Genomic DNA, 23,870 nt, shown 5'->3' with positions numbered 1-23,870 from the left:
AGAGATAGAAACTATCCATTTAGATCACGTTATTTGGAGGTTTTTTAGCTGCTTGGTCTGGCTTAATTTCTGACAGATCTTGTGTTTGCAGTAGTAGCCCAATGAACTACTAGAAGTCCACATCAGAAGATAAAAGAAAATTGGCAAAGAGGTCTTGTCACACTAGTTGGCAGGTAAGTTTTTAATGTTTACTAAACAGCTGTGATCTTTCAAAAGCTCAAGCAGGTTAAATTGTTACTCACAATTTTGAAACTGGCTTTGAGTGGAATCCCTCCTCAGTTAACATCTGAAAATCAACACCATAGTTTACCAGCACAGTGGAGCTGATGCCCATTTAAAAGGGCTCTCATGAGAGTCGGTATTAAGTGGTCTGAGATGCTGATTCAGAAAAGGTTCTAGAAGTGCAAAGCATTTCTGAAATGACGTGCTAAACTGTTAAGTGTGTAAGGAAATCTTCCAGGTGATAACAAGACAGATTCTTACACTGGTATATGGTGAAGTTCTCAACTTAAAAAATGCCTGAAGTCCTATTTAAATAATTGCTGCTACAAGGTAACAATGGTATCAAAACAGATACAACATCTCTGCAAAGGTTATGGTCAAATACAGATTATTTTCTCAGGAGAATATTTCTTTCTAGTACCTTCATTACCTCTGAGTCTGATAATGTAATCCAAGTGCTGTCACTTTGACTGCTGGATGCTGATTCTGTTGTCACCCTTACTGCAACATTATTGAGAAAGTATAATGTGACTGGCTCAAAGAAATAATACTTTCTATGCTTTAGTCAGTTGGAAATAATTCAGTTTCTAAAGAATAGCAATATATTTTCAAATCTGAAAACAAACAAAAAAAGATGCTTCCTTGATCTTCATCTATAAAATTGAAAATTAAAATTAAATTGGAGGATTTTTAGTAGTTTTAGATAGTAGCCTCCTCTTTGCATGCTTTCTATCACCTTGTGTAATACACTGTTCTGTATTATAAAAAAAAAAAAGTCTAAAAGCATTTAAGTAACTTGCGTTATTTTTAATTGTATTACAACTGTGACCTAATACACTTCAGTCTGTGGATTACTGATGTCTGTTCTGGCTGTTACCTTGTTGCCAAACTGTGTTCTGTTAGTACAGCACTTTTCCCTGGTAGTGTAGGATTGTATGAATATAGCATGGTAGACTGGAGTTTGTTCCCTGTTCTTAGTTTTGAGTGGCCTTCAAGGTACTTCATATGTTTCCCATTTTCTTCACTTGTGGCATGGGATTAATGGTTTTATTCTAATATGGAGATGCTGAGAGACCTAGCCAGTATTTATTATGTGGTGAAGTGGTTCAAGTCCCTTTGAGACGTTTCCTTAGCCCTGAGGAATTTCAACTTGTGCAGGAGGGGCAAAGTAGGACTAGTTATGCTACTGAAGAAATGGCTCGCTGTCAGCAGAGGTCCTTGAAGGAGCTGGTGTGGTGCTTTAAAAAGACAGCACAAGAGTGAGTTGGCCAGGAGCTGCAGAGTAGGATATTACGGATTAATCCTGGTATAAGGCTGATTTTAAGACATGGGGTAAGACTAAGGCTGTGGATGCCCAAACAAAGTACTAAATTGTTGCTCCTTAGGAATGTAATATTCTCCAGGTGGACGTGAGGAAAAGATAGACCCTTTATGATGGATTTTGTGCTGGTTTTAGTAGACTGGGTACTGGAAGGGGAAATAAGCCGTAGATGTCATTAAAGCAGGTCTGATGCCCTGCAAGAGCTCTTGCAGGATCACTTGATTAAGAAAATTCTACAGTATAAACTCAGATAAGACAAAAAATGGAATGAAAGAAGCACTTGAAGGAATCTGTCAATATACTGACATCTTGTTCCAGTTTTTCACTGAATAACCATGCTTTGGAGTGTACTGCCAGACTTGCAGTGTTGGATGTTCAGGCAAGAAAGCAGCAAGAATTGGACACACTGCTTTTTAAGTTGTTTGGAACTACCTCTGTGCAGCTTTGACAGAAGTCTGGACACAGTGATTCAAGCCTCCTTCCCAAAATGCAGCTTGCCTTTATGAATTTTTCCAGGAGCTGTAGAGAGGCACAAAAGCAACTTTAACTAAAGTCTTGAAAAATACAGCATCTGCTCAGAAGGATGAACTTGAACCTGTATACCTATCTTCCATGAGCATCCACTATGCATCACTTCATATGCAAGTCTTGGACAGCTCAGAATCCAGCTGGAGCAGAAATTGTTAGCTGAGATTTACTTTGTACTTTGAGTTGTGAATGAATTGATGGGAGATGACAAGATTGAGTCAAAACCTTTTTGTACAGTGTGCTTGGGGGGGGGGGGGGGGAGATGCCTTTTGTGACTGTCATAAGTAGCTGAGACTGGCATGAAAAGTCCTTAGTCTTGGAAGGAGTGTCAGGCTGAGGCTTTCCACAAACCAGCAGTATCACTCCTTGCCTAGCTTTGATACACATTTTCTGGAGTCTTGTTCAGATTTCCCGATGTTTTTTGCATTCATTGCAGGATGAGTTTCAGCAGCAGGTGGAATTGGTTTCTGAGGTTTTCAGAAAAAAACAGCTGCTGAGAATTGTTCTGGTCAAATGTCCTCATCCTGGAGAGTTAGTCCAATTTCTGTAGCAATCTTCATAAACCCCTTGATCTTGTTATGAGTAAATAATTGGCAAAGCAGCTTTTATTTAAGGACTAACCTGCATTCAGGACTGTCTCAGCTCCTCAGATCAGTGGAGTCTGGAAATGGAAAGTGGAAATACTGAAGCTTTAGAATCGTAAAGCTGTATTTTGAAACTAGCTTTGTCAGAGTAAACGAGTTTCTCTTCATCTTTCTTTTTTTTTAAAAAAAAAAGTCTGCATTTCTAAGGGCTATAAGAGTGTTCAAACTTAAGATTCAGATCCCATGGGTTTGAATGAAAAGCTTTTCAGTGACAAAATACTTCTGAAAGTTCCTGAGAGAGCAGATGCTTCGTGTAGCTTAAAACTTGCCTTTATTGTAACTTCAGAAAGATAGGACAGAGTTCCCTGGGGATCTAAATAGTGATGGTATTTGTTTTGTTTTTAACAGGAATTTTTTATAAATCATAGATTTTAAAAGTAAAACAATATGGTCCCGTTTTTGTAGTTTAGCAGTTCAACTCCTTCCTGAGTGGTATTAAGGCTGATTATTCAGACACTTGATCTCATTTTCTACATGTTGTGAAGCAGCACAACCAGAGGTTGCAGTTTCCTGGCAAAAAAGAAATATTTTTAATATTTTCTATTTTTAATTTGTTTGGAGGGTGTTAAAGGCTGTTGTTAGCACAGATTGGGAGTGATGTCTGGAGCAGGTGCAATGTTCTTTCCCCCTTCTCATTTATGGGGACGAATGTTACTAATTAAAGTAACATTTTCATGGGTGGTCCTGATGCATTAGTTTTGGAGTAGAAGTGATCAGCGAGGCATTGTCTGAAGTTGTACGGCCAGCAGGAAGTTCTGTCACGGATTCAGAGGTGGACTGGGGGAGCTGACAGGATGCTGATGGCTGCCTGAGTTCTGTGGTGAAGATGAGCGGGATGGAAGCGTGTGATTCCGTGCAGCCATCCGGTGAGCCGCGCTGCTGGGCTTTGTGTTTGGTGTGGCGTACATCTTGGGACAGCCTAGTTCTGGTGGGATAGCCCACTGCTCCAACAGTCTGTGGCTTACCTGACTGCCTCTCAGGGGACGGCAATCTGTGCTGTCCCAGCCCGCCGTTTGCAGACAGGTTCTAACGTCTACAGCGGCCACGGCTTCGCTGGACCTCGGCAATAGGCTTCCACGCCTATTGTTCAGACGTACTTCGGTGTGCCCTGAGGGAGCTCCGTGGCTAGTGCAGGCCAGGTTCTCTCCCAGCGTGGGGATAGGCGTGAGGGATCCCTGAGTAGCGATGGCCGAACGGGTGCCGGGATGAGCGCGTGAGGGGCGCCTCCCGCTCCGCCACCACTCACAGCCAGGGACCCTTAGCTTCTCCAAGGGAAAGGCCGTGGAGACTTTTGTCTTGCTTCATGTGCGGCTAAGCCAATCGCAGTGCATCTTAAGTGAGTGGCGCGGCCTTCTGCCAATCACTAACAAAAGTTTCAATCACGCAGGTGTGGTCAATTGCTGCACAGCAGACGTATCGTTCAACCAATGAGATTTAGAGGATGAGGCAGGGCGCCTCAGAATAGACAGCGAGGCGGGCCGAAGGCTAGAGTGGCAAGGCGTTGTCCAATAGAAACTCGACGTTGTGTTTGAACCATCCACTGAGAAGACTACTGAGGGGCGGGCCTTAAGGGCTGTATAAAACGCGCGACGGGTGCGGGCGGCGGCTGCAGTTGTCACCGGCAGCAGCTGAGGGAGGGCAGAAGGGGGAGGGTGCTCCGTTCCCGGGACCGTCACTCCCCACAGCCGTCTTAACGGAGCCCTTTCCCCTTCCCCCGTCTTCTCCATCCTTGCCGCCATGACCACCACAACTATCTTCTCGGGCATGGACCCCAGCGGCAGGAACAGCTCCAGGTCCGGCGGGGAAGAAGGGGCTCCGCGGCCCTTGGGACCGTTAGGGCGGCGCGTCGCGGGGCTGTGGCTCCCCGTCAGCTCAGGCTCTGGAGGCGGGGGGAGGGGGCAGCGGATGGGCCCTGGGGTGATGCCGGCCGGGGAGGTACAGGCAGTGGCTGGTGTGGGGCTGGGAACGTGCTGGGCCGAGCAGGAGGCGGGGGCGGGCCGCGCCCAGCGAGGGCACAGCCGGCTGTTTCGGGACTCGGCGGGGTGGGGGGACAGGCCTGAGGCGTGTGATGGCTGCGGGTGGGGGGCATGCCGCGGGGGTGGGAGCTCGCTAGACCCACCCTGGGCTGCCCCCCTGCCTCAGCCGCTTCCTAACAAAGAAGGGAGGCGACTCCTTCGGCGCTGCGCAGCCGGAGCGCCCCGGGGGGCACCACTCCTCGCACCCCTCCCCTCTCCCTCGATGCTCGCCGTCGTCCCCCCTGCCCACACCCCGCCGAGCAGCTCCGGCGTTTGGGTGGGGCCGAGGCGGCTCTATTGTCTGCTCCGCCGCCCTCTTTACCCCCCGCCTTACCTGCACACCGCGCTCTTTCTCCCCTTGGACTCTTTTCGAGGTGACCATCGCCCGCTCCCCGGTGCCCTCACCTCTGTCCGGCGGTGTCCGTTTTGTTAAGCTCATTGTGTACGACTGCTTTAATGGGCTTATGCTCGGCTCGCAGCGAGCATGCTCGGGGGGGGAGGGGGGAGGGAGTGGGGGTGACGCCTTTCCTCGGCTCCGCACCCCCGAGCCTTGGGGCAGCCGGGAACCTAGGGCTGAGCGGGCCCGGAGGGAGCCGGAGCCGGAGCCGGGCCCCGCGCGGAGCGAGTCTTGCGCGGAACAAAGGGATCTTACCAGGCGCGCCTGGGAGGGATGCGCGGCGCTGCTGCTCCGAGCAGAGAGCAGGCGGGGACGGCCGCGGTCAGCACCGGGCCTTTGTGGCTGTCTTCTCAGTCCGGTTTTGGTTTGGTAAAACAGATGCTTCCTATTTACATATAGTTTTCCCGGGTGAATTTAGAAAACAAACAACGCTTGAAAAGTGCTTCCTAAATGTGGGTGGATTCTCAGTGCACATCATAGGAGGGAATCAGGTGCGATATTAAGAATACTTATTTGCTGAAGCATGTTAAAACACCTCAGGATTGGGAGAAGCTTCTAAGAAAATCTGTCAGCCTTTAAGTGGGGTTGGCAGAAGTGATTATTTAACGGTTTAAGTAATTGCTTTTTTGCTTCAATTGCTTTTTCTGTTGATTTCATTAAGTCTTTGGAAACTGTTGCACTGGTTTCACTGCTGTGGTAAAATAAAGATGACGTAAGGTGCGGGAGCAAGCTCTCTTGAACAGTCTGTTCTGCATGTTGTAAGTGCAACAGATGTAATTAAAAATAATACACGGGCATCTCTTCTCTGTTTAAAAAATAATGGCACTAGCAATTCAAGATCATTGTATCGTATCTCTTCATTCAGAAAGGAGAAGCAGCCAATTGTGGGACTGTTCTTGGATTTCTTAAAACACATTACACAATCAGCTGGGATCCTCCCTTTAATTATATATTTGGGAATGGATTTTGTAATGAAAATCAGGTTAGCAACAGTAAATACCCATTTCAAACACTTTCATTATTTTCTTACTATAGTCTTGATGTCCCATAGATTAGAAGAGTGTTTTTGAGTTGCATCTCCAATGTAGTAGGCACAAAGTCTCAAAAAATCCAAGTGCTACTCCCAGTGGTGATAGCAGTGTAAATTCTGACGTATTCTTTGTGTTGAATTCACAGCTTTGGTGTATTCACCATAGAAAACAACACACAGCTTGTTCTAACTTTTTATAGTTCTAACGTTTTATTAAACTATTTAAAAAGAAGAGAGAATGTGTACCTCCGTTGCTTGATCTGGGCTTCACTTGGGGGCACTGGGCGCATTGAAAGCGCCATCCTCTTGGTGCACTTAAATTTCTTTAAGATCAGTCCAGTAGCCTGCTGCAAAATAAGGGTTTTTCTGATCGAGCAAATCTAGACGGGGGCTGCAGTCCACTCATAAGTGATGCAAGCAGCACTATGGCTCATGTGCCAAATTTTAGTCTTTGCTGTACTGCCCATTGGAAGATCAATTGCTGTCACAGGGTTCTTTTTTTTTTTTAAAAAAAAAAAAAAAAAAAAGCACAACTGTTTGGAGTTGTGTACCTGGATTCTGTCATGCCCCCATAATATTTTTTATTTTTGATGGGGTCAGGCTGAAGACTGACAGCAGCTTTTGGTGATGCCAAGTGAAGAAAGGATGCGAGCAGAGTGCAGAAATGTTTTAGTTTTGATAAGTGACAGCACAGAGAAGAGCACTGGAGATAAAATGCCTGGATTGAATGCTGGGAAGCAGTTTGGTTTTACAGTTTGAATTATGTACTCAAGACGTAACAATGAGTGTCAGTCATTAAAAGCCAGTGCATGATACGGACAGCTTGCGTAGTTTACTTTTGGGCAGTATTCAGCCCACACAGCTACCCACTACAGGAGCTAGCAGTGATCTCTTAGCATGTTAGTCTTTTTTTATAAGTTGGGAGTGCTGCTTAGTAATGCAGGCTGTAAAGTTGAATCTCTCACCAGAGTGCTGCGTCCTCCTGGCGGTGGTTCCAACTTTTCCTTGGGTTTTGATGAACCAAAAGAACAACCCATGCGAAAGAACAAAATGGCATCCAGCATCTTTGGAACTCCTGAAGAAAATCCACCTTCCTGGGCTAAATCGTCGGGTAAGAACGCAGCTTTGTTTGCAGATCTGCTGACATGCATTAATCCATTTTTGGGGCTGGCCTGAAGCTGCTGTTGTCTAAGGGTGGAAACCTGAGTTCACTTCCTGCTTTGTAGATCAGGCCTAGAAATGAGGACTACTGACATGGGATTTTTATTATTATTTATTTAATCTGTAAACCTTGGTCCTAAGTGTTGTTGCAAGCAGGTAGCTAAGAGGGAGTGTATTTTTGGATTCAATTTCTCCAGATTAATTATTACGTTAGAGTAGGGCAAACTTGTGACTTAGTACGTGGAATAGTACTGATTGTTCTTGATTAATCAGAGGAAGCTTAGGTTTGTGTTGTACTTGCAGCTGGGATTAAGTTTCCATTTCTGTAGAGCACCTCCTGTTTAAATGGCCATGGGACCCTGCTTTCCATCTAAGTGATACCCTCAACTGCACGAAATGCTATTGTAAAATTGTAGTTTGTAAGTCATTATGGAAAGAACCAGGACAAACTTTGAATGGTAAAGCTTTAATTCAAACAAGAAGTAGGGGGAGAAGGAGAAAAAACACCACACCATTTTTTTCATCTGCTTTCCCAGTAAGTTAATCTTGCAACCTAATTAGAATCAATCTCTGCTTCTAGGGATGAAGCCAGGTGAAATCAGAGAAGATACTGAATCATCTGGACCACAAAGAAATTCAACTGATGCTATCTGTGGAGATGTGGTAGATCCAAAGGTCAGTACATTAACTGTGAAGAGCGTGGTAATGGGCCACTTCACTGTCTGTATGTGGTTGCTTTATCAATGACATTTGCATAGCTGAATGCATTGTAGAGTTTGGAACCTTACCGTGTTCTTACCGTGAAGGTTCTCTTTTCCATGTGATAGTCATGAAAGATGCTAGAAAAATAGATGCCAGAAAAATAGAAAAATTGATGCTAGTCATGAAAGATCCTAGAAAATGCTAGAAAGCGTGTTGTGGAAGGGTTGGATTTTTCTAAAATGAGTACTTTCTAGAGCTCTTAACTCTTCTTACTGATGGGACAGCAATGAAGTGGTGTGAGATCTTGCTTTAAGCCTTAAGCATGTAATTGTTTTTTTAACACAATAGTTAGGTACAGTGAACTCTGTGGATTTAGTGACTTATGTGGGATTTGGTCTAATATCCTAACAATGTGCCTCTCAGTGGCATGAATGCTAGTTTCATTTCTGTTGCTGTCTTTAGTAAGTCCATCAGATGTGTTTCTTTCCATGTGAGCTGTTTACTCGATAGTGATGTGGAGCATGATTTGTAGTGTTACCATGGCATTTGCGTAATGTACAATTACAGTTAATGGAAAAACAGGATGAAGAGTAGTAATTTCTCTGAACATAGGAAAAAGAAAGGGAAACCAAGAATAGATCACACTTTTATAAATAAATTCTATAGGTGGAAAAGAAATGTCTCTAGTTTTAGGTTTTCAGGAAAGAACTAGATAAGCAAATTTTTGGCAGATACCTTTTCCCTCATGGGTTGTAAATAGCAAGTTTTATTTTGATAACAGTCGTCAAGCATCAGTTTAACCCATTTTTCTTATTAGTAGTGTATTTGAGCCACAGAATTCTTCTTTATTAGATAAAATATCTTATTCCAGTTTAACAAATGTGAGATATATGAATTTATAACTGCTACCACAGAAAACAAAAATAAATGATTTAGTCTTAATTCTATTTTCTACTTTGTTTATTTAAGTACTGTCTTATGGTTCTCAGCTTTGCAAACATGATTCTTGTAATGCAAAATATTTTAATTTTGTGCAGTGATTAAAACTACAAACAGAAGCTAGAGCTAGTGTGCTGTAGCCCAGTCTGAGATTTAGGGGGATATATTTTTGCATATGTTTCTGTGTACTAATATCCTGACAACTGTAAATTCACTATGTAATTATCAACTGTTACAGATTTAATGTTGTTAAAACCTCATGCTATTGTGGAACCTTGGCTGCTGCTAGAGGACTTCTTTTATCTTTGTGTCAAGTTACATTCTGAACAGATTGATTATAAAAAGAATGTTTAGCTGTTCATGTAATGAAGGAAATGTTAGTGTTGTCAGAAACTGGTATCTTAAAAACTAAGTTAAATATGCTGGGTGGAATGAATGGTCTTGGCCTTGCCAGCAAATACATGTTTGATGTTGAAAGAGTCACTTAGGAAAAAAGAGGAGACACTGATGGCTAATGGCTTAATTGTCATTACTGCTTGACAGTTCCAGTGTTCTGGTTACTGTCAGTTCTGCCTAATGAAGGATGCTGTATATAATAGTGCTCATGCCCACCTGCGTCTTTCACAGTGTGGGCATAACAGGTATACCATGTTTTACACGTCATCAGGATTACTTCAATTGTATCTTCGTTTAAACTTTTAGAAGTATGTTATGTAAATGACCAGTTGATGAAATAAAATTGTTCACTGTAGGAATTGGTGCTTACAAATCTGCAGAAATATGCATGTAGAACCATCTGTACTACTCTAGTATCTGCCCTTAAGAGCATGTTGTTGGTCCAGAAGTGCTTCAGTGGGTCTGTCAGAATGTTGCTTGACAGAGCAGTGTGCCCAGCCAACTGTGTCCAGGCACTAGGGCTTGATCCATCATAGTGTGAGCCTCCTCTTCGTGGAGGCAAGGTAAAATTACATTTTGAACTTAAGTTACAATGTGTTCCTCTCTTTTCTAGGGAGGAGATGGTGGTGGTGAAACTTTTGGTGAGTAACTCCTTCAGGCTTCTAGTAAAAGCATTTTCCACTTTCTCCCAAAATAGGAGAGGATGGGAGAAAAAAAAAGATGATCTCTCTCGAGAGCTTGGTTTGTCTCTTGAACCCATCAATAAATGACCTAACTGCTTCAGCGGAAATTGCTAGTGTGGATATGGAATGCAGTAGCAGAATGCCTCTGTTAGTCATCAGGTTAAAAACAAGAACAGTCCTGTTCATCTATTTTGCCAGCAGCAGCTGGTATCAAGATCTAAATATGTGAAGGCAAGGTGGATACCATCTTGCAAAGACGTAAGTGATTGATAGACCAAACTACATCACGGTAGTTTGTAATTAAATAGTATAGTCAACTTCAGAGACTTCAGTTTCCACATTTTACCTCTGTTCTATTGTCTTCTCACACAGCAAACACTCAATTCGCAGAAATAATCAAGAGCAGCTATTGCATCTGAAAGCATCTGTGTTAACTTGCTTTTAAGTTCCTGTTGCTTTTTAAATGCTGATTTTTGGTAAGGAAGTACATAATCAATGCAGATTTCGTGTAAACAGAGGCACTTCACCTAGCAGCATGTATGTTTACCTTAAGGGTTTTTTATGTAGCTCTGAGGCTGGAAATCTCTCCTTTGCAAGATTTACCTTAAGAATAGCTTACTTCCCGATGTGAGGAATGTGTCTGTTTACAAAGTACTTCTAAGTGTTACTTCTAACACCTCAGAGTTGTGGACACCGCTAAAGCTATTTAACAGGTCTCCATATCCTGAGCAGATTTTGGCTGGGAGGATGAGAGGTTTTCCAGAGTGCCTGTTAACTACCTCTGAGTGTTTTATTTCTGGCCAAAATACTCTTCGGAGCATCTTGCTCCTCTAGCAGACTGTGATACAACAGTCTAGTATTTGTTGGCCTTTGGTTTGTTTCCAGAAGGTGACAGTGGAAGATGTACTTATCAAGTTTTGAATAGATGTATGCTGGAAAGGGGTTTTCCAAATAAGTAAAGTAACAAGTTAGTGTTCCTAACTGGAGTTTACTGCTGTTGTGGCTGTGACAAAAAATAAATTTTTGAAGACAGTCCTGGCAAAATAAAAATGTCAGTGACATGTTTGGCTGTTAAACTTCTACTGATGCTACTTAGAAAGGAGTAGAAAGCTAATGCTCACCGGAAATGGTGTATGTGACAAGTACCTGAGAATCTTGATGTGTTGTTAAATTTGTCTTGTCCTTGTTAACTTTGGGTATCTTACCTTAATATGGAGTTCAGAGTCCTGTTGAGCTAGCTGTGTCACTTCACCACTTCATACTCCTGCTGTGCGAGATAGCAGACATGAGCTGGTGAACATCCCGATTAGCGTGCACGTGATTTTGCACTTGACATTATGTAGCTGTCTCCTGGGTTTTAAGGGGAATGAACATGCCTTCAAATAAAAGCTGTTTGCTTACAAGTTCACAACATAAGTATAGTTTTAATAAGCTCCCATCATTAAAAGATGTTTCCTCTTTCAATTTTGGAAATTATTTTCTGTATGTAACTGATTATAAAAACTTTATAAAAAAGGTAGATGTCAAGAGGGATATGTACTTTCTATGAATCATGTCTGTCTAGGGGAAGAGAACTTGTACCTTTTGCAGAAGCGTTTGCTTCTTGTGTGAAAGCTGTAGTTCCTTTTGTACCTCAAAGGTTCCAATAGTTTGCAGTGTACTTGATAGCAAACTAACTCAGAGATTATACTCTTTCTGCTAATGAAAGAACTTCATCATTTGATCTGATCTTGTTGGCTTTTACCACTTCAGTTATTAGATTAGCAAAATATGCTATATCTTGTTTGTGTGCGAAGTACTAATGTGTGTATCAGCTGGCTGAAGGAGTCTCTAATGAGCTGTAGAAACTTTCCAGAAGTCTCCCGTGATAGGAATTTTTTTAATTCAGTTAGCGCTGTGTACTTGATTAATGGGACTAACTAAAGAGAATTAGCGCTTAATTGATGGTCACTGGAGAATGTCTTTACATGATACACAGGAAGGTGAAGTCTGGTGTTTAGTAGAAGGATTGTCATCATGAGCACTTCATAGTACTGCAGCGGTCTGCTTGAAACACAGACTGCTGTGAATGAAGCATTCAGTACAGTTTGAATGGTGGCCATGGCCACAGTTGTTCTCAGCTTGCTGAGTGAGCAGGCAGTGGCATACATGAGCTGCAGAGGCTTTGAGCTTAAAATTTTCTATTAAACTGTTTTGTTAGCGTGTGCCTGTGGGTTAGTGAATGCAGCAGATAATCTTAGGTTGCATGGAGACTATAGTAAGCTGCCAGAGTTCTTTGAGATTATTATAAGCATGGATATACAGATGGTCACGAGTGGGTTTGCAGTGTTTCTGATAAAATGTTGCATAAAAGGTTTTGTAAAAAACAATGCTAAGTTGCCACAACGTTGGTGAAAAACATCTCTGTGGATAAGAAGCTAGATAAAAAACAGGAGGCAAAAAGTAGGATTTAGTAATTGCTTTTCAGGTTGGAAAAATGGGCAATGGGAAGTGGTGCTGGGACTAGTTTCATTGGGTGCCTTCATCCATGACCTGGAAAAGGTAACGAACAGTGAAGTCTCTGACTGTGTTAGCGATGGCTAAGTTTTGTCAAGCAGTCAAATGTGCTGATGGTGAGATGGTGAGCCTCACTGTTTAGGCTTTTGGCTCATAACTAATTCTGTTAATCTGTAAAAACGTGAGATGCTAATGATCTTGCTGTCCTCATCAGTTGTCAATGAAGCAGATACATAAATTATTTGCTAGAGTATCTAAAGTGCTTCCTGTGAATAATTCCTTCTGTGTCCTGTCTTCACTTGTGGTTGTTCAGAATTATTTAAAATAGATGAAACTGGCATGTGCTATCCAGGGAACGTAAATTAGAGCCTACCCTTGCATGGATTTGCATTTCCTAGTCTGTTCTGTGTGAAGCCTCAGAAGTGTCAGATATTCTCTCCACTAGTTACAAAATTGGGAATGCAGTGTGAATCTGAGCGCTTGCTCGTAAGTACTGATGCTTCTGTGACTTTGTTTCCACCGCTTGCTCGGATTTGAGTTAAAATTATTAGGGTGGTTGCACACTATGTACAAGACTTGATTGTAGCTGCTTGTCATTTAAAGATTAAAAGAACTGAAAAGAATTGCTGGGGTCTCCGAATAGTAGCTAAGAGAATGTGACTTTTAAATACCTGAAACTAAACTGAAGGCATCAGAGTTCTAAAAAATATTTCAAGCAGCTGGAAGTCTGTCTTGCCAGCAGATGACAGCAGCACTCTGTGTATGTGTCTGTAAGCCTGGAGAAAACTCACAGGAGCTGATCTTCTGCTTAAGCCAGAGAAACCCTCTGGATTTCATCATCCACATCAAACATTAAAAAGCTTCTTTTCTTCTAGAAAACACTGAGGCTGATGTAGAGGCTGCCCCAGGTCAGAATGAAGAAAAATCCCTGCCTGCTGCACCTGTTCCTAGCCCAGTAGCACCAGCACCTGCACCATCCAGGAGAAATCCACCCGGTGGCAAGTCCAGCCTAGTCCTCGGTTAAACCTTTCCTTTCCTGACTGTTTTGAACTTGTGTCTGTTTCTTGCCCACCCTCCCACCCCCCATGCTTGTGAACTGCACAACTTGAGCCTGACTGTACATCTCGAATTTCTTTCAATTAAAAAGAAGCACTTTATGTACTCCATCTTTTTTTTTTTTGAGATCAAGTTTTTTTCCACTTTTGTCCTGTGTTTCCCCCAGATCTACTGGAAGTTACCTGAGTGTTTTCTAGTGATAGACTTGAGGGAAAGCTTTATGAAGTATAGTAATGTAATTCAAAGGAGAGTAGTTCTAAGTGTGCTTAGAGGGTTTTTGTACTGAGATTTTTAGAACCCCTTAGCTATACAAGGGTCTTGAGTCCTGGTTAAAGAGGCCAGCAAATGATCAGCAAGAGCGGTCCCTTCTTCCACATGTGAACTTTGGGGATCTGAAAGAATTCATTGTCTGCGTGGGGTAAATGCCTTGAGCCCTGCTGTGCCATTTAAAGTGGTTAGTGTACACCATGCTGCCTTTAAAAAAAAAAAAAAAATTGATACTGGACAGGCAGGGTATGTGCCAAATAGAGGGCTGATGACCAGAGTCACCTGGCCTGAGGCTAGGAGGGGATTTATTCAGACTTTATTCAGTAAAGGTGGAGTGGATCACAGAAACAAATAAAAAATGACAGGGCATTTTTTTTTTTTTTTTTTACAACTGACTCAATGCTGTGCATGATCATGCTGGTGCTTGACCATGAGGTGAAAATCTCATCCTTTAAAGTGTGTGTTGTAATTTCACAAAGCTGGACTGTTGCTTAAAGTAAATAATATAGAAATTTTGAAGCAATGTTTTCTGTGTGGGCTTTATTTTGTGGGTTTGGTTCTGCGTTATTCTCAGTTGTCCTTGTTTCAGTCACCCTGCCCTAATCTTAACAGGGCTGGAATGGAGCAGGAGAGGAGAGTACATACACCTGATTGGGAGATACCGTGACATGCTGTCTCCACATGAAAAGTGTCAAACATATCGATTTTATCTTCTTAAAGAAGCATGCAATATGGCTTATGTAATCTGTTTTACCAGAAATATATTTCCTAAGAAAATAGAGGAAATGAAAGTTTCTCCTCACAAAACCAAATTGGACTCTGTAGCAGAAATGCTAAGTCAGGGCCTGAAGCAGTGATGGAGCACCTGGTGGGAAGGCAGGGCCAGCCCAGGGGAGCTCAGGTGCATGCACTGAACCTGAGTGACCAGAAGGGGTGGAGCCAGGATCCTCACCTTCCCAGCCCTCATTTAAGGGTTGGCAGTGGAGGTGAGGGTACATTGCTGGAGATCCCTGTGAACTTGAGGTCTTCTGAAGCAGCATTTTTTCCTTTGTTTCTGAGACTATGGCTGCTGCATTTGGGCTTGTCCTCATTTGCTGCAGCCAAATACTTTGCCAGCCTGCTGTTACTGCTGTACTTTCCATCACATTGCAGCGTTACAGACTCTTAACACAAAACAAAGGCCAAAAAAAGGTGGAAGGGAAACCAGGTGAAGTACAGTGCTGGAGGGGTTCTGCTGCACGAAGAACCAAAGTATTCTGCAGAGCTTGTGCCTCTGCTGGAGAGACTGTGCCTTTTACCCTTCCCCCTCCTGTAAGAACTGCCGAAAAATACCGACTTTCCCAGCGAGGTGTGGAGAAGCCCCATCCTTGTGTGCTTACTCGGTCAAACTGGATTTGCTCTCATGGGCTCTTCCCCTTCGTCGGGGGCTGCTTCTCACAGCAGACAGGGAACGCTGTCTGGGTGCGTGTAAACCACGCCTACCTGTTTCTTGGCCTCGGAGGGGAGAAAGTAGTATTTCCTTTGCAATCCCCACGAGCAGAGGAACTATTTGCATCTCCTTCACGGTTACTGAGAGTTTGGGCACGCCAAGCTGTCCGCTGAAAAGGTGCCCGGCGGACACAGAGGACCTGCTCCTTCACGCTGAGCCGTTGCACTTCCTCCTTACACCGGTTAGTAGTGGGCCCGCCCCTGGGCGGGGGATTCCGCCGGCACCACGCTCGGGGCCCGGCTCGGGGCTGTCCCGCTGCCAAGGCCCGCGCTCGGCATTCCCCAGCGCCACGGGAGGCGCGGAGGCGTCCCGGCCCGCCCGGAAGGCGCGGTGCCGCGGAGCTTCGCCTTGCGCTCCCTCGGCTTGCCGCGCCCGGAGCCGGCCGAGCGGTGGGGCTTCTCGGTGCGGGAGCGGTCCTGCAGCCCGAGCTGGGGCAGAAGCTGCTTCCAGGGGCTGCCCGCCCTTTGCAGTGGGGGGAGGAGGGGGGGAGCGAGGAGCAAGGAGCCCCGGGGATGAGGCGCTTCGTAGAGCTGCCTTCAACTGTGCCCTGCTGCCTGCACACGGCGCTGTAGCGGCGGTTTCAGTGTTCTCACAGCTCCCGGAGCACTTCCTAGGCAGTGCCGTAACCAGATACCTGGTTTGGATCCTCACGCAAATCAACGGGAGCAGAAAGCTTTTATCTTACTGCTTTTTACTAGTCGGGCTTCCTAAGGAAGGCACGTTCGTGTATTCGTGTCTGTCTCCCTCTTCGGTAACTTCTAGATGTCTGGGCTGTTTCAGGTGCATTTGGCAGAACAAAAATTTTGCAAAGATTTGATGGTCCTATGAAGACATTGAGTGAACTGATGACTCTCACTTCAAAGCGAGTGCAGTGGTGCATGGCGCTGAGAGCCCTTGGGGCTGTGCAGGGAAACCGAACCCGCAGCTTTCCAGAAGCTGAAAGGGGCTGATGTGAGTTTGGTGATGTTTGATGACAACCTGGACATATGGCAGAATTCACTCTTATTTCTTTCCTCCACAGTATAGGTGGGTAGTAAAACACCTGGGTCCCGAGTTTGTGGAGAGGATTATTCTAGCCTTGGATAAGACCATCATATCTGCCAACTTGCTGTTTGATGACAAGGACACCATTAGAGGTTTAAAAAACATTTGTGCTGCTTAATGTTAGCTGGGGAGGAAATGCTGCAGCTGACCTCTGCTTTCCTCTTGTCTTCCTCAGTTGCAGAGCAGAGTCTGAGCTGGGGGCACATCCTGTTTACTTGCTGCCACAACAGGCACATCCAGCTAGAGCCACTGTGGAGGTGGCTGCTGTCCTGGGCTGAAAACTGGAAGGCGATCCTGGAGAGCAAACGCAGGCAGTAATGCAAAATGAGGTGCTGTGCTCTTACAGCTAGGAGAACAACCTAGGTCATCACTGGGCAGGGAAACCCATCCCCGTGGAGCAGAGCACCATACCAATGCAGTACTAGGGGCAGTCTGTTATAACAGAAAGTGAGCTGCTCTTGTTTGACATCTTGAGTCCCCCCCCAGTTTTATGGAAGGTTGCTCTGCATTCATTTAATTTGTCTAGAGCTGTTACTGAAATTTGCTGTTGATGAAGAAAAACTATAAAAGAAAAGAAGCTGGCTTTTGTGTTTTTAAGCTCACTGTGGTGTGTTTTGGGCTGACAAGGGTGGAGGGGGAGGAAGCACAACTCTGAAACTTGTGGGCACACAGTGTTGTCTTTCAGGCAGCACTGTGGTAAAGAGCCAAACCCTTTTATGTTTTTAGGCAGTTAGCCACCCTGGCTTTTGGGTTACCTTTTGCACGAGCAGCTGATAACAAAAGGAGAGCAAGGTGGCTTCAACTTCCAGTCTATGTGCATTAGTGAGAGCAGGCAGAGGCTGGGCTGCAAGAGTTGCAGAGAAATATTTATGAGCTTACACAAAACCATTTACACAACATTTAAGTTAATGTTTTATTAAGAGAAGGCTTTTCTTGTGAATCTGAATGCCATAAGCCCTTTTTCTACCTGCACCTTTCTCACCGGTGGTAGTTAGAGAAATACAGCTTTCTACTTCCTGACTTACAGGATAGCTATCGCCTGTTCTATGGCATGATGATAAGATGGTATATTTAGTACCAAAGCTATGTAATAGGATTGCATATTACCAGGGTAGGGAGACACGTTTCTTCTGCAGGAGCGATGAAGTTTGGGTCATTTCAAAGTCATCTGAGTTGACAGTGGGAAGCTATGGCAAAAATGACCCAGGAACTGGAAGTGATACAAGCTGAACAATATCCCAAGTTGAAAAAAGCAACTGATAGAAAAGGTTATACTTGCAAGCTGGTGCTGAGCTGCACTCAGCATCCTGCTGTCCAACAGCCGTGACCTTTTTTATTTAAAATATTTGCTTCCAGTTTCAGCTGCACTCTTGGCCTGTTATAGTGCTGTACCATCCTCTTCAATAGTAACTAAAATCCAGTGCTAGTCTAACTTATTTCCCTCTTTACTGTTCTCATCATGCTCTTGATCTACTGAGCATTAGGGGGAGACCTGAGAAAATGGAGAGGTGCCCCTCTCAACAGTTCCAAGCTGCTCTGGCAGCTTCAGTCCTTAGGGAGAGGAATCCCTACTGCTGTGTGTTTGCTTAGGTTCTTGGCCTCTTCCACCTGCAGAGGTGTGCAGTAATCTTCCAGGAAGATGGTTGCCAGATTGCTTAGCCTTCTGCTGGCCGAGAGAGAGAAGCGAAGCATGCACTCCACCACTGGGAGAGGTGTGGTCTGCTGGCATGACTGTGGCGTTGTCAGATACATCAGGGTTGTGACTGCTGACATGACTGTCTCTTCATTGGAGCTGGAGAGGCAATTTATTATGGGCTCCACCCCACTGGCCTCCAGGATATAGTCTTTGTTAGTTTTATCCAGGCACAGGTTGCACAGACCACCTGAAACAGGAGGGGAGGGAAAAAAAAAAAAAAAGCATCTGATAGATGCAAGACATTCTTTCTGCACCCTCATCCAGACACACTCTACACTTTTAAGGGCACCTTACTTGGGAATAAATGGCAACAGCCTGCGTGCATCCCATATCTTTGTATTTATTGATACCAAAACAGTTTGATCCTAACCTGTGAGATGCCTGCACTGAACTGTCCTCAGGTGGCTGCTTGATCTTTCCTTCTTTCTCTATGACAACACACAAAAATATTTTTCCTGAGCAGTAAGAAGAAAATAAGTCTTCAAGATATCAAGAATTATATGGTGGATTTTTAATTGTCCTATGTAACCATTTTTTCCAACTCAGTGTAGTAATGCCTATTTTTTTCTTAAACGCAATTGCACAAATATGCTCTTTTTCTAAAGTGCTGGTTGTTATTTTGCAGATTCCTGTTTTCTAGTACACAAAGAAGCTCCCAGACTTTGTGAGAATTGGAAAACTTTAAATGCCCTTCAAGAAATATTTTCTTGATTCCTCCTGGAGATTTGCCAACAGAGCACTCCTCCTGCGTGTCATTAGAGGGCACTGTACCGCTGGACATAACGCCTGCTGCAGGATGAAAAACGCCGCTATCACAGCAGTAAAAGGGGCTGTAAGCCATTTTTTTTTCCAGTTTATTACAGATGTTTTAGAAAAACAGCAAACAAACATATGAATGCACTCAGGTGTCGTCCTTACCCATAGCAAACTCCACGAGGGTCTCGTTGTCCTCAGTCAGCATGTCGAGGAACAGGTCCAGCACCTGGAGCTGCCGCAGATACTCGTAGTTCTTGGGGTCGTAAGCGAAGTTGGCCAGGTTGGCCAGGACCTGCTCCTTGGCCTCTGCAAGGGGGAAGCACGGCGTGAAGCAAAGGACGGGGGCACCCACCACTAGAACACAAGGAGATCTTTGCTGGATGGAGATTTTGCTTTTATATGCGGGGTTACCTGGGCTGTCTGTCACCTGGAACTCAGTGACGAGGGCCTGCAGATACTCCAGCCTCCCCAGCTCCATCCCGAGCGCTGAGAACTAGAGCCCGCCACGCAGCCGCGACCAGCCGCCGCCGCCGCCTGCGGGGTAGAGGGCGGGGCCGTCCAGCAACTCGCGGCCGCCATTTTGTGGGCGTTGCTCTCAGGCGGCCATCGCCGCCATTTTGTGGGCGTTGCGGCTCCTCCTGGCGGCCGGGCCGAGGCGTGAGAAGTCTGAGGCAGTTCACGTGCGGGTTGGGCGGGTGGGGGGCTGCTCTCGGGCTGCTGCGGCGGCCGCTTCTCTTCGTCTGTCTCGAAAGCTGCGGGACGCACTCCTTGTTACTCATACATGCAAATAAGTGAACGTGCCTCTTACTGTTTCACTCTGTATTTGGCAAAACGTGTATTTTTAAACGTTATTCCCCCTTTGTTCTGCAAAGGAGCTTGCCTACCTCACCACTAGTTATTTGCCCCCCAGGCTTGCACATTTACACGCTTCTGTACGCTTCTTGTGCACGTGAACTCAGAAATGCAGATACAGAAGTGCTGTGGAAAGCAGGAGAGGATGGTGCTGGTGGGTTTTCGTGGGGGATTGGGACTGTCAGCTGGGGAAGGACAATGAAAAGAGGCTTTTTTTATGGAGTGGATAGGCAATATTGAAGCCAAGAAAAGGAAGAAATTAACAAAGCCAGCAGGTAATTCCAGCCTGTTTGCACAACGGTGACAAAGCAATGCCATCATTGTGGAGAAGGGCAGTTCCAATGAAACCGCTGATCGTGAGCACCGCAAATGGCACCAAATGCGTTTTGTGTGGAAGAAACGCAGAAGTAAAGGTGCATAAATGTCACATTAGTAGAAATTCTAATTTCTTTTGTTGAAGTAATTAAATAAAGTCATAGAACCATATAATCACTGAGGTTTGAAAAGGCTTCCAGCTAGTTCTTTACCCTTAGCAAAGAGTGTACCTGTCCAAATGAATACAGGTTCTTCTATAGATAAGGTTGGAAACAGTGAACTGATGTTACAGTTTCCTGCATTATCTGAAGCGCCCCTAATTTTCATTCAAAGGAAACTGGACATGGTGTGATCCACCAAATGCGTGGCATCAGGGACAAGCACATTGGGCTGGTAGGAGCTCCTACCACACAGTAAGCTATCTGCCCGTGTCTACATTAAACAGAAGGATGAGGAAAGAAGCTACACTGAATGCAGCAGTACTCTCAACGTTGCAGTACTGTGGGAAGACAGGGCAGGTTAAAGTCAAGGTATTTATTTCTACCTGGTATAAAGGTTTAGGCCAAGCCTGTGCTAGCAACTTTAACTGTTAAAAAAGTACAGTGAATGTGTGTATATAAATGTATGTGTGTATACATAAAATGAAGCAACAGATATTCGACAAATTACTTCAATTTAAAATGTTGCCATATTAGCAGATTTAATGTAGGCCTTTGTAAAGTCAAGTGTTGGTGTACTTTAAGCCACATCTGTCATTACTAATATATACTAGGCGTGACTAATGTGAGAAAGGTGGAGAAGAGAAAGAAAATGCAGTCAAGCAAACCAACCAAAAGAAAAGTGTTTGAGGATAGTGGGATTGACTAATAAGGGGTGAAAAACATTGCATTTGAAGAGGAAAAATGCAATGATGAGTTCACAGGTACTGTGTTTGTGGTCAGTCAGTATGATTTTGCAAGCGCAAAACCAGTAGGAACTTTGTCCCCTGCAGTGGTTTCACTGTGAGCAGTGTTTAGAAACAGCCCATTCCCATGCTGATTGGGTGATGCATGTTCTCTCCAGGTCACACTATTCAGCACGTGGCAAGAGGCAACCAGGAGGCAAGGAACGCTGGTGCTCACCTGTCTGGGAACTGCTTGCTCTGTTCCTTCTAGGTTTTCTCTTGTTTTAAGTTGAATCCAAGCTGGTTAAGAGATGTGAGGAACTTTTTGCATTTAATTTAAGCTGCCTTGCTGAGAAGAGTTTGGTAACATTCCCCAGGTTTGTATCTGCAGAGATTTTCTGTAGGAGTTGGAGGCTGTGCTAGTACTGCTTACGTGACCTGTGTGTGCATCTTACTGTTGTGTGCTGTATTACAGCAGAATTTTGTCCTGAACGTACAGAGAGATCACTTGGCAGCAGGCAGCATTGGCTGAGGCATGCGGCAGCCCCCTTGCTCAGGCTGTTTGCTCTGGTGATATGGGCCATATTGTTTAATCATCTCACTGCTCTGACCATGTTGCACAGACAGGGCAAGCATGGCTGGAGTATTCACAGCTTTAGGGGTAGTCTAACGACAGTGGTGCCCATTGATAGCTCAACAAAGTTAGAATTTGGTCAATTTCAGGTTCTGGTAGGTATGTTTCATTTCTTGCAGTTACTAACTAGCTCTGCAAACTATGCCAAACTCTGCATTTAAGTGATTTTGCAGTTCTGAGGTGTTTTAGAGTATGTAAGTTTACCATGACCATTTTGTTTTTATTAATTAAACTTTTCCAAGATTTACACTGGCAGACTATCTAGGTCTTATAAGGCTGACAATCTTGCAATATTTCACATGAACTTCCTGGTGAATGTTTCATAGCAGTAAGGAAAGGTGCTTGTTGCAAAATATGTTTGCTTGCAAGGTTAATGAGACGTTTAATGACAGAGGGAGCAGGAAAGGGTATGAGGGGCTGGGCTAGGGTTATCTCCTGCCATTTTTTCTTGCTCTCCTGGCTCTCAGAGGTTTGTAACCTGGCTGAAGCATTAGTGGTTGTCCCTCATTAAGTCCAGGGTTATTTTACTGCCTGTAGGAAGTTCTTAGTAAACAAGATGAAAAAAGTGAAAAGGGTGGATTTGTGTACTGTTTGGTCTCCCAGAAACCTCTCAGCCTCTGCATAGGACTCCAGTGACCCTAGCACTGAGCCTGAGAGTATCAAAGATCAGCTCTATAAAGCACTCTCATAACTTCCCGTCCTAAATTATCTTTCACTGCAGTGTACAGCTGGGAAATAATTATAAGTGAGAATTCTTTGCCATGGTGTAGGAGGAGCTGACCTCTGTGTGTCAGCTTAGTTGGTGAGTACCTGTTGTTATCCCTGTGTCTTGCTAATATATGTTAGATATTTGTTTGTTTGCTTTTGGGCAAGCTAGAGCTGAAGCATTGCGGACAGTGCTGCAGCTCCGTGCTGGAGATTCATTCTATTACAACTTCAGTTAAACTTTGTTTCCCGGGATGAGTTCTAGTGGGTATTATCTGACATCGTATCTTGCCTGTTTTGCCTAGGACGTTTGTAGCAGTGGGAAGATTTGGGACAACGTAATGCCCCATTTCTGGAAGAAAATGGAAAGGGAATGTAAAAGAGTGAACAGAATTTCAAATTTAAGAATTACATAAAGGAAAAGTGTCGTCCTGTTCAACTGCTGAGCTGTTTTATTTGTAATGACTTCAAGAGGTTTGAGACTTGATCCTTCTACATCGGTTTGTTTTGACGAGAGGAGGAAACCCTGGAAACCCTTTTCCCTGGAAATATGGCAGTTGCTTCAGTAAGCTGAGGGGCCATCTGTTCCTGTTTACTTTGTAGTTACGGGACATAACTGCACTTTTCAAGTTAATAAACACTGGGCTAGAGAATAGATTTGTATCTCTCTCACTACTAATCTTTTTGAAGTAGGTGTTTATCAGGAAACACAAAGCGCACTGGTTCAGCAATAGTAAAACACTACTGACAGAGATACCTCTGGGTTGTGGGAGCAGGAACTCTTCTGAAGGGCTTATACCTGTTCAGCCCCAAAGAATAGCTGTGAAGCTGTTAGAGTCTTGGAAGGCCTTGGTGTCACTTTTCCAGTGGCTTCATCTAGTGGTGTTTTGTCTGGAGAATCCACAGCTCAAATGAAAACTGTGGTTTTACGGCTAAGAATTTGATATAATGGTTCTCAAGATTAAGTACTAAAGTTGATTTGGAAGCTGCTGTTTCAGCTGCTGAGTTGAAAGCTGTTACTTCTTCCATTTCTCTAACATCTTACAGTTCCATTTTTGAATGTTCTAGAATGTTGAGCAATCTCCAGCTGCAGTACTTTGTGAGATATCTGCTCAGATCAGGAGGGATAGGAAATATAAACAGTTTGCAGTTGAACAGAGGGAATTCAGAGGCTGATGCAACTTTCATGTTATTGCTTACAAGTGTAACTCCTAGGAATGTGTCAAGAAAAGCCTTTTACAGCCAAAGACTGCATGGGTGTGAGAGTTATCACCAACTTTTCTTACTGTATTTTTTCCTCTCTGATTTCTTTTTAATATATAAATTATGCTTGAGCAAAATCATCAGTAATGAGAGTGCTGGTGTGAGTCTGATACTAAAGAACTGAATTCATTTACACAAGGGGGAATTCCGATGGTGTTGAATTTGGCCCTATATGAGGATGTTTACATTCATTCATTCTCACGTCTAGTAACACCTTCTGTGTTGCCCCCCCCCCCCCCAAAAAAAAATAGAATCGGTCCCATTTAATGCTGGAAATAAATGTATTTATGGAAGCCATTAATTTCTTTTTATGACACATCAGGAAGCACTTGAGATACCACTAATTACACAGAGCAGACACTCTAATGTTTCAATC

At 44.1% G+C, this 23,870-nt stretch overlaps 3 protein-coding genes and 3 long non-coding RNA genes across 23 annotated transcripts in view; 4 read left to right on the top strand and 2 right to left on the bottom strand.

Moving 5' to 3' along the window:
• LOC110407241 lies at positions 1,009 to 4,158 on the bottom strand. The gene is made up of 2 exons (XR_002443826.1): positions 3,681 to 4,158; positions 1,009 to 3,225 (listed from the first exon to the last, which is right to left on the bottom strand). It is a non-coding gene; the product is annotated as an uncharacterized LOC110407241 (long non-coding RNA).
• On the top strand, positions 4,312 to 14,380 carry JPT1 (Jupiter microtubule associated homolog 1). Its single transcript, XM_021414690.1, has 5 exons — positions 4,312 to 4,508; positions 7,126 to 7,268; positions 7,899 to 7,993; positions 9,969 to 9,996; positions 13,410 to 14,380. The coding sequence occupies exons 1-5, from the start codon at positions 4,453 to 4,455 to the stop codon at positions 13,556 to 13,558; spliced, it is 471 nt and encodes a 156-aa protein (XP_021270365.1). The 5' UTR covers positions 4,312 to 4,452; the 3' UTR covers positions 13,559 to 14,380.
• On the top strand, positions 4,515 to 6,684 carry LOC110407242. The gene is made up of 2 exons (XR_002443827.1): positions 4,515 to 4,650; positions 5,527 to 6,684. It is a non-coding gene; the product is annotated as an uncharacterized LOC110407242 (long non-coding RNA).
• NT5C (5', 3'-nucleotidase, cytosolic) lies at positions 14,582 to 17,139 on the top strand. Its single transcript, XM_021415272.1, has 4 exons — positions 14,582 to 14,597; positions 15,076 to 15,527; positions 16,368 to 16,482; positions 16,566 to 17,139. Exons 1-4 carry the CDS (start codon positions 14,582 to 14,584, stop codon positions 16,706 to 16,708), a joined length of 726 nt encoding a protein of 241 aa, XP_021270947.1. The 3' UTR covers positions 16,709 to 17,139.
• On the bottom strand, positions 17,290 to 19,449 carry ARMC7 (armadillo repeat containing 7). Its single transcript, XM_021414545.1, has 3 exons — positions 19,254 to 19,449; positions 19,005 to 19,148; positions 17,290 to 18,273 (listed from the first exon to the last, which is right to left on the bottom strand). Exons 1-3 carry the CDS (start codon positions 19,318 to 19,320, stop codon positions 17,936 to 17,938), a joined length of 549 nt encoding a protein of 182 aa, XP_021270220.1. The 5' UTR covers positions 19,321 to 19,449; the 3' UTR covers positions 17,290 to 17,935.
• The window catches only part of LOC110407177, a 25,768-nt gene continuing 21,468 nt past the window's right edge, over positions 19,571 to 23,870 (top strand). For 17 of the 18 annotated variants that reach the window (XR_002443780.1, XR_002443781.1, XR_002443768.1 and 14 more), the window contains exons 1-2: positions 19,571 to 22,328; positions 22,537 to 22,796. This is a non-coding gene — a long non-coding RNA (uncharacterized LOC110407177). The remainder of the gene's footprint in view (positions 22,329 to 22,536; positions 22,797 to 23,870) is intronic. The other variant, XR_002443779.1, reaches the window with a different exon arrangement.

The sequence above is a fragment of the Numida meleagris genome, chromosome 17, assembly GCF_002078875.1.
Source record: "Numida meleagris isolate 19003 breed g44 Domestic line chromosome 17, NumMel1.0, whole genome shotgun sequence".
Taxonomy (NCBI): domain Eukaryota; kingdom Metazoa; phylum Chordata; class Aves; order Galliformes; family Numididae; genus Numida; species Numida meleagris.
This window is presented reverse-complemented; position numbering and strand designations above follow the sequence as displayed.